Source organism: Anas platyrhynchos, chromosome 3, assembly GCF_047663525.1.
Source record: "Anas platyrhynchos isolate ZD024472 breed Pekin duck chromosome 3, IASCAAS_PekinDuck_T2T, whole genome shotgun sequence".
Lineage (NCBI taxonomy): Eukaryota > Metazoa > Chordata > Aves > Anseriformes > Anatidae > Anas > Anas platyrhynchos.
The window spans coordinates 15,303,784-15,313,380 of record NC_092589.1 but is presented as its reverse complement, the minus strand read 5'-3'; the positions used below and the strand labels follow the sequence as shown (position 1 = coordinate 15,313,380).

At 56.0% G+C, this 9,597-nt stretch overlaps 1 protein-coding gene across 1 annotated transcript; it reads right to left on the bottom strand.

Moving 5' to 3' along the window:
• Positions 1-269: 269 nt before the first annotated feature.
• On the bottom strand, positions 270-3,893 carry VSX1 (visual system homeobox 1). Its single transcript, XM_072035111.1, has 5 exons — positions 3,485-3,893; positions 3,203-3,281; positions 2,869-2,992; positions 1,901-2,069; positions 270-1,357 (listed from the first exon to the last, which is right to left on the bottom strand). Exons 1-5 carry the CDS (start codon positions 3,891-3,893, stop codon positions 1,092-1,094), a joined length of 1,047 nt encoding a protein of 348 aa, XP_071891212.1. The 3' UTR covers positions 270-1,091.
• Between the last annotated feature and the right edge of the window lie 5,704 nt (positions 3,894-9,597).

Genomic DNA, 9,597 nt, shown 5'->3' with positions numbered 1-9,597 from the left:
CTGGGGATGCTCATGGGGCTGCCGGAGCTGTCCTGCTCCGTGTACTTGCTCGGGAGGCTGAGGTACACTACCAGTTTCTCCAGCACTGGTTCACCTAGCCCAAAATGAGCTCCTTGTGTTTAATCATGGGACATGAGGACACGAAGCCCAGCTCTGTACCCTCCAGGGCAGCAGGTGTTTCTGGATAAGCTCAGATCTTGGGTGAAAATCAATCGCCTTTGGGCATGTGGAGGCCGCTGAACTGGGCCTCAGCTCTGGAGAGACACACGAGGGCTTCACTCTGCTCCCCTGTGTGAGTACACAGCGCTCAAACCCTGTTTAGGCACGGGTCTGTCCAGGATCTTCTCTAAGCTAGCAACTACCACAACACCTGCCAAAGTAAAATAAAAGAAATCACGATGAAGAGCGTGAAAACCAAAGATACACCACAATTTTACTTACGGATGCGTAATAAATAAATGGACAAAATGGGGACAGCCACATTCCAAAATCCAGATCACTAAAGTGCTTTTGGACATAAATATAGGACAACCAAGAAACGCCTCTCACATTACACTATTTACAGATAATTACAAAATATTTTCTTATGTCAGTTCACAAAACTGTTTAATTGTTCCAGGGTACTATGGCTTGCTTTTCAAAAAAGGTCTGTTCTAGTATGCATAGCATGGCAGGTCACATTCAAGAGTGTACAAAATTGTTGCATAACAAAAACGTCTTTCCCCCTTTCTCCCAGACGTGAGTTAGGGAAGCTACACAGTGTAAATCCAGTGGTAAGGCTGCGTTGGCAGGCCGGATCCTCAGGAGGTATAAACTGGCAGGCCTGTCAGGTTACACCAGCTTGAGGAGGGACCCTACCATGTTTAAAAACCCCGCTGCTGGTTGAGGTGGGAGAATTGTGTGCTTGAAGCAGAGGGACTTGCCACACGGGTGCTGTGCAGGGGCGGCAGTGCTCAGAGGAGGTGTTTGTAAGCTCCTGCACCATCTCAAAGTTCAATGACTTCAGAAAAATATATATATATGTGTGTTAATAAATATTCTTATCTCCCCAGGAAGCTGTGAGGTCTGGCCTCCTGCGGGGCAGCCCAAGCTCAGTGGTCCTTGTCCTTCTGCTCCGTGGCAGGGTCCCCGTTGATGCACTGCCTCGGTATGCTCCTCTTCTCGTGCTTGGCTGTCCTGGAGAGGTCAATGGCTGTGTCCTCAGGGTTTTTTGTGGGGCTAAGTTTGTCAGAGCTCCTCTGGGAACTGGCCTGCTTCCCTTGGAGTTCCTCCTCATCCGGCTCCGCTCGCCAGCCATCTGCCAGCTTCTCTTGGCTCTCTGCCTTCCTGCTCACCTCCATCGACTTTTTGTGCATGCCTGGCAAGGGGGAGAGAGCAAAGCCAAGGGTGCCGGTTGCTTATTCCTGCCCAGAACTGCTCAGCATCATCTCCCCAGTCGAGGGGAGTGTGCTGCTCTGCCCTCCTGCTGCTTCCTTCTACTCTCACTTACATCCAAGGAAAACTCACGCTAGCTACCACCATGCCCAGACCCCAGGTCTTCCTGGAGCCTTCTTTTCTCCAAGCTGAACAACCCCAGCACCCTCAGCCTGTCTTCACAGTGCTCCAGCCCTCTGATCATCCTTGTGGTCCTCCTCTGGACCTGCTCCAGCAGCGCCCTGTCCTTCTTGGGAGCTCCCTTGGGGGCCCCTGGGTAGCTCTGACATTAACATTGTCTTCAGCAAGGGGAGTGATGACTTCCCAGACCCCCAGCCGCTCCCACAATGACTGTTCACAAAGTGAACCAACACACAGCTAAGTGACACAGTGGATAAAGGTTTTCCCTTCCCTGGCTGTTTGGTACAAGGAAGGAGTGGAAAACCCCAAACCTGCAGCTCCTGCCCCGTTCTGGCCTGATGCTTACCCAGCAGCCAGGGGGCACAGGACCCCACCAGCCCGCTCTTGGCGGAGTTGATGATGGACTCAGGCAGCGGGATGGAGTGCCGCACCATGGCGCCGTACAGCCCGTACTCGGCCATCACGCTGCTCCGGCCCCAGCACTTCTCCCTCTTCCGCCACTTGGCTCTTCGGTTCTGAAACCAAACCTTCAGGGGTAACAGCCAGGAGAGCACGGAGGGGGTGGGATGTGGGGAGGAGGTGGCCCCACGGGTGGGCGTTCGGGATAATCGGGCACGGGGGAGCGCATCCAGGGCAGGGGGGCAGCCGCGTGCGCGGGGTTCAGGGCACGGGGGAGGGCGGCCGGGGCAGAGCCACGGAGGAGGATTTGGGGAGGGCACACACGTGGGTGTCAGCGAGAGAGGAGAGGAAAGGGGGGAGAGGGAGCACACGTTACATGAGGCTGGCCCTGACCCGGGAAGGTGCCCCCAGCCCCAGTCACCAAGGGCAGCCCCTTGGTGTGCCCGCAGAGCCCCTGTGCTGGCTCTGCACGAAGCCACCGACGTCTCCCGAAGGGGTCCACATCGCACTGATGGGTGATGGCAGAGGGTGCTCAGGTCCCACTCCCCACACCCTTCCTGTGTTTAAAGGCTCAGGAGGCATCGATACAACCCGAGTGCTGTCCAAACTCCTACCCTGTCCTTAAGCTGCTCCACAAGGGGGCAGGATCAGGCCCTAAAATACCACCCCAAAGGCTACGAGAGCAAGCTGGGGAGAGCTTTGGCCCAGTGCATCACTCCTGCCTGAGTTGTGTCCCCAGAGGAAAGAGCTGAAGAGCTGGCAATGAACAGCAGCTGCGTGGGCCAGCGCTGTGTCCCCCCATCCCTGCATGTCCACTTGGGTGGGAAGCCGAGGAGCCACCCCAGAGGTTTCAGCACCACCACTTTCCCTTCACCTCCACCCACTCGCCCTACAGCAGGTGCCGCGCAGCCCTACCTGTATCCTGTCCTCCGGCAGCTCCGTCTTCACCGCCAGCATCTCCCTGGCGTAGACGTCGGGGTAGTGAGCTTCGTTGAAAGCCTTTTCCAGCTCCTCCAGCTGGTGGGCTGTGAACACCGTCCTGCGGAGAGGAGCCAGCGTCCTGGGACAGGCTCCAGACCCCCCCGAAAACATCACCCCCTCCCCGCTGGGGTTGAAATCCTCCCCCTGCTGCTGCTTCAGCTCTTGTAGATCCCCTTCTCGTTGCTTTTTTGGGGCCACCCGCCCCTCCTAAGGGACCTGGGGGAGAGCAGTGGGGTGTGCGGGGCTCAGCCCAGCCCTCGAGCCCTACCTGTGCCGCCTCTTCTTCCTCTTGATCTGCGAGGCCGGCATCTTCAGGTCGCTGGCATCCCCGGACAGGCTGTCCTCATCTGGTGGCAGCACGGGGACAGGGGGGACACGGTCACATCCAGACCCTTCCCATCCAGACCCTTCCCTGGCCCCACGATGAGCGGCTCCCCCCCAGTGCCACCCAAGGGTGCCCCTTCCCCTCCTTCCCTGTGCCCAGAGAGGGACAGCGGGTGGGACACGGCCACCTCGGACGGGTGTCACGTCCGTGGGGACAGCAGCTCACCGGACACGCTCTCCTTGTGGCGACGGGGGGCTGGAGGTGGCCCGGGGGGACCCGGTCGTGGTCCTCGAGCCGGGAGCAGCGGCAGGGGGGCGGGCAGCAAGCAGGGGGCTCCCGGCCCGGCCAAGCCACACAGCAACCCCAAACCCAAACCCAGCGCCCCACCGCCCTCGTAGCCTCCTGCGGGCCCGGGGGCGGCCCCGGGGGGCGGCTGCAGCTCGGCCTCCAGCCCCAGCAGGTCGGTGATGGCGAAACCCTTGGCCCGAAGCCCCCCTTGGCTCGGCCGCGCCGCCCGCTCGGGGAGGGCGCTGCGCATCGCCGCCGGGCTCGGGGCCGCCGCCACCGGGACCGCAACGGGAACCGGCACCGCCGCCACCGCCCGGCCCCCCGACGGCTCCCCCCGGCCCGGCATCGCCGCCTCCTCCCGGCCCGGCCCCGCAGCGGGCACCGCCGCCCGACGCCGCTTTTATGGGGCCGCCGCCGGGTCCGGCCCCGGGCACACCCCGGGGCGGCGGGGGGGCGATCCCGAGGCACGGATTAGCGGCCACCGGGCCCCGAGCCCCTCCCTCGGGTCCCCCCCAGGTCCCTCCCCTCGGGTCCCCCTCTCCGGACCCTCCCCTTGGTCCTCCCCATCCCTTCCAGCCCGGTGCTCTCCATCCCATCCCCTCCCGGTCCTCCCCATCCCTTCCCTCCCGCTCCTCTCCACCCCATCCCCTCCTCTCCCTCCCGTTTCCCCGCCCCGACACCCTTCGGGTCCCCTCGGTGCTGTCCCCACGTCCCCTCTCCTCGTCCCTCCAGCCCCACATCCTGGACGGGGCGTCCCGCCCGGCTGCTGTCCCCCCCTCACACTGTCCCCCCTGGGTGTCCCCTCTCAGCCCGGGGCCATTTCGAGGTGCCTGGCCTCCCGGCTCCTTTTGGCTCCCAGCTCCTTGCACCTGAGCTGCAATTTCTTTCTTTGCTTTCCCCCCCCTTTCCCTCCCCTTCATCTGTTTATGGAAACGATTTACAACCGGCTTACACGGGCGGCCTGATCCAGGCCTTCCCGCTGGACGGCCAGATTAACCGAGGGTCCTTCTGATAAAGATAATTACAAGGGGACTCCGCATTAACTTTGCATTATTAAAGAAAGACCCAAATCTCCCCTCGCAAGCTGTTCCTGGGATTAGCAGAACAATAACTTTCATTTAGGATAATTGCCGTGGCCGGCGCTGGGGGCTGGCGGGGGGGGGTGCCTTCGGGTGATCGCGCTTCACACCACCAACGGGAGGTGGGAAAAGGGGGACATTGGTTCCCCGAAGCCACCAAGGTCCCCATGGGCTGCGCATGGAGGGATGCTCGGGGTGTGCCCACCCAGGGCTGCCCCCCACCCGCTTGAGGACGGGTCACCCAAAGTCCCCTCGGGCACCTTCACTTCTCCAGAGTGTTTTTGCTGCAGGTTTGCTGGAAGCGGAGACTTTCACTGCTAGGCAGGGAGGATCTGCCACAGTAATTAGAAGCCCTAATCCGGCCACCACCCACAACAAATTTCCTGTCCGAGCAGATATTAGTGGATAAAACCCTAATTTTTGACGTTGTCCCAGAATCAGCTTGATTTCAGCAGTTTACGTTAAGGCTGAGCTGTTGGGAGAGATGATGAAGCCTTAAATATGCATATGGCCTAGTCATTTGGAAAGTTTGGGGATAAAGCACGTATAATTGCTCCTAATCAGTTTATGAAACATAAAAGCTCAAACCCAAGAGAAAGCCGATAGATGCAGAAATGGAAATAGCGATTAAATCTCCCCATGCCGGCGAGGTGGCCTGGATACGGCCGCGGGGCACCAGGGATGCGCCCGCTCTGGGCACATGGCTCCAGGACAGGGCAGGGGGGGACACGGATGGTGGCAGGTCCCCTGGCCATGGTGGCGAGGGGCATCTCCGAGGGGCATCTCCACCGGTCCTGTGGACAATAAATCAGTTAAAGGATATCTTGATATACGCTCATCAGATAGGATTATCTGGGATTAGACTAATCAGTAAATGTTTCTCTGCTCATTATTTTCCAGGGAAGATTTTCAGCTGATTCTCCGACGCCGAAAGATTATTAATCGCTTAAAGAGCAGAACATCAAACATCGCTCTTGCTCTAATTTCCCTGCCGTTCCTCCCCCCGCAGCGGGCAGGGCGCATGTGCCAACCAGACCGGGAGCCCAAAGGTGCCCCAGCACCCAGGACCCACACCCTAAAGCACTTTGGGATGGCACCAGAAGGGCACCGGTGGGATGGGTGCCCAGGGCTGACCCCTCCAGACCCCGGGGTGAGCCTTGCCAAGTCCTTGCGGGATTACAGTGTGCGCTAAGTGAGTCCCAAGCCAGCAGCCAGCGGGGTTTAGGGGCACCTGTCTTCGCAGGAATGTGAAGGGAAACCTCAGAAGGATGCCCACTGACCACAGATCCACCTTCTGTAGCGATGAGGAAGGGGAATCAAGGAGGAGGCACTGAAGGAACTGGTTTAGGGGATTAGTAATGGGATAAGGCAGCTTTCACCTCCCTGGTTTAGATATGAATCAGGTCAATAATAAAGGAGAGTCTGCACCATCTGACAGTTTGTGGCTGCTTGGGGTGGAAGAGCCTCCTGTGCTCCATGGGCAGGGAGCGCACAGCCACCATCGGACCTGGGCTGGCAGCCTCGGCCAGGCGGTCCCTGCTGGCTCCATGCCGTGCACCCCACATCCATCTCCTGCCCCAGTAAACGGGATGGGAACACCAGCAATTTGGCAAGCGGGAGATTCTGGGGGGAGGTTTCTGCCTCAGCAAGCTCAGACAGAAGGAAAAGGGCTTTTCTTCCACCTCCTCCACCTCCTGCTGGGAAAGAGATGGCCAAATAGTCTCCATTTTGGGGTGATGGATCTGTGGGGGCAGGTGGCACAGCCAGGTTAAACAAAGGGCGATATCTGTGCTCACAGCGCTGCTGTGCTGCAGGGAATGGATCCTTTCTGCCCCGCGTTGATGTTGGTGAAAAGCAGCATTTGAGGGATGCAGGAGCCACATCTGGCTGTGCACTCCGCCTGCTGTGCCGGAGTGCAGCAAGCTGGGCTTAGGGCGAGCGCCTCGGCAGCCCTAATTTGGCACTGGAGGGGGTCCCTTTCCACGTCCCAGAGACATCCCTATTAATTCCTCCGCACAGCTTTCTGTCTTAAGACATTTGCCTTTGATTAAAAACCAGAAGAGCAGTCACGGTTTAAGTAGAGTTTAAGAGCAAACCATGTGCCGGGGAACGGGGCTCTCACATCTGGAGTGCCGCAGATTTAATCAAACTGCTGGGAAGTGCCACGCGCAGACAGCTGTCACAGCAGCCTGGAGCCGATCCCCTAATTAATTCCTGGCCAAACACAGGGCAAACAAATGACCATCCAGGTGGTACACCTACAACTGCGTGATCAGAAAGCAGCAAGCAAGCAGAGTTGGGGATGCTCTCCCTTGGTGGTACCCGTGCCCACTGCACTTGTTTCCGCAACCTTCGGAGCAGCGTCCTACAAAACATGAGTTATGGCAAACAGGGCAGGTCCGGTTGCTCCTTGGTGCTCCGTCACGGCTCGTTAAAGATAATTGAAGTGGCTGCCAGAGCTGGGTCTGTGTGGGCGCTTGGGAGTCCTGGGCACACGGCAGGGCTGGACTGGGAATATCCGACCGCGAGGAGCCCCAAACTAGCCGATGGACTGTCCTCTCCGATTAGCCCCACAAAGGAGCTCTTATTCCTCCACACTGTGCTTGTCCGATTACTTTATCTTATTATTTTTTTCCTCCAAACCATTCCTCCAAAATGTGCTAATTAAACAGAAATCATCAAGTCAATTAGAGAAACACTCATTAAAGCAGAAAAGAAAAGAAAAATATAAGCAGAAGAGAAGCGGCTGCAAAGCTCCCAAGCACGCACAATAGCTGCCACATTCATTACATCAGCATCTCCCCAAAGAGGGGTATACATTGTCCGACTCTGGTTCAGGCCCTGGAAATGAAACTTCCCAAGCAATGGAGTCAGATTTCTTTTTGTTTTAATGGAAAAAAAGCTGAGAATTACACCACCTTTTTAGGTTTCTTTTATATTTGAGAGAGCAGAGAAAAGTTTGGTCCCATGAAGGTCTCAGGTCAAGGACAATGAAACTCACTGGAAGGGCTTTACTGACCTTAGTGAATCTTGAACTGAACCTAGATTGTTAACATCTGTCTTGTCTGGAAGATTTTCAGCCAATTTCTTCATTCAGAAAGTTAGCTTTCAATGGGAAATCTGCTCTGTGCTCCACGTGAAACCATGCAGGAGGGACCTGTCTGTGGCCATTCAGGGCAGTGGCAGAGGTGGAGGCCAGATCCTGCTGGACCCTAGTGCAGGCATCTCATCCAGGTGCCACAGGCGTTCCTGCTGCTCATCATGGGGATGGTTTTAAACTGAAATAGAGCAGGTTTAGATTAAATATTAGGAGAAAATTGGAAAAACTGGGTTGGTTTGGAGGACACTGGTCCCAGGAGGCGGGGGAGTGATGGAGAAGTGCCTGGGGGCTGGCTGGAAGAGGTCCTGGTGAGAACCGGCTGCTCTGCTGCTGCCTTGAAGGTTGCTTTTCCCTCTTCTCCACCTCCCAGCCTCCTTTCTCCCCCAGCCACCTCAATCCACCCAGCGACCAAGGCACCCGCTCTTTCCATGAGTGCCATACTGAAATCCAGCCAAGCACGTGAAAGGGTGATTCCACTGTTTCTAATGTCTCTCTTGGGGGCAGGGAAAGGCAGATTTCACTTTATTCTGCCACAATATGTTGGGGACCCCAGCTCAGATCTGGGTGAAGGTGTCACCCAGTCCCTTGCGTTTCCAAACCAGTTCAGCCATGCCTAATTGTAGGCGCTGCGCTATGAGACCTGACAGGGTTCCTTCTCCTTTAATTAAGCTCCAAGTTTGCTATCTGAGTGCCGTGCCATATGGTATTGATTTTTCGGCTCCGTGTGACAGCACTTGCCATGAAAGCAGCTAACCTAATTAAAGACGGGGACACCGCGCACGCAGGCGGCTACTCTCACTCTTCCCTTTAATGCCGTGTTCTGGAGCCGCTCTCCTGGGTGCAAACAGGTGCCAAAACGTGGGACCTGGCTGGTCTCCGAGGACAAAATCCTCCAGCCATCACCACCCAACGTCCTGGTGCTTGAAGATGAATCCAAAGGCTGAGAGGCATTACACAAGCAGCACGGGCCTTTACCAAAATAACTCTGTCCCGAAGAAACCAGCTGGAGGACCTATAGGAGTAACAGAAAAATAACATCAATGAATCCCCATGTATGGATCCTCCTTCTCATATGAGTAGACACCTATGGGCTTTTTCACATCCAGCTGTAAAATGAGCACCAAGCAAAGCACAGCCATTATTTTGTGTGTGTGAACTTCGTTTTCCCTATAATAAAGGACACGGAGCATGAAGGACTTCCCAGCTTTCCTACCAGTTTCTTTTTTTTTTTTTTTTTTTTTTTTCTTTGATATGATTTCTGCAACATAATCAAGGTGGACCTCAATGCCAAAACTGAATGTATTGTCCAAAATGAACAGATTGAGTGTTGCTGACAATGAACCTAATCACCTCAAGTAGGGGTTTGCACTATGGGTATTGTCACCATCCAGGAAAAAGGAGAAAAAGGATTGAGAGGAAGAAATAAGCATCCCTCTTGTGGGGTCATTGTATGCAAGCCTCTGTTTTTTTGCTGGATTTTGAAGGTGAAAAAAAAAAAAAAAGTATTTTCCCCCAATTTGAAAATGGCAGCAGGCACTCTCATTCCCTTCTGCTTGCTGCCTCAGATGGCTCCAGCGACATTGCAGGAGGGACACTTGGCCACCAGGTTTCTTCTGCACCCCTTCCTTTGCTGTTCCTGCAGTGCTTAGCCAGCCAAAGGTGAAGGAGCTGAGGAGGCTGCAGAAAACCTGGGAGATGCCTTTTGCTCTGCAGGAACAGTTCGAGGGGAAAGAAAAGCTGAGCCCTGGTGGTAATGACATTTTTCCACATGGGTAAATGCATTGATCTGGGACAATGCCCGTGCTGCAGAGGAGGAGGAGGGACGGGAGATGTGCAAGATGCTGGAGGCAGAAATTGGAAGCTGTGGTGTC

What these genes read in the sequence shown, in the direction of transcription:
- VSX1 (XM_072035111.1), bottom strand. Translation starts at nt 3,893, where the DNA reads ATGCCGGGCCGGGGGGAGCCGTCGGGGGGCCGGGCGGTGGCGGCGGTG. An exon ending in TGCCGGAGGACAGGATACAG is followed by an intron (nt 2,070 to 2,868) that starts GTAGGGCTGCGC and finishes GTTTGGTTTCAG; the next exon opens with AACCGAAGAGCCAAGTGGCG. An exon ending in CTGTGCCCCCTGGCTGCTGG is followed by an intron (nt 1,358 to 1,900) that starts GTAAGCATCAGG and finishes CCCCCTTGCCAG; the next exon opens with GCATGCACAAAAAGTCGATG.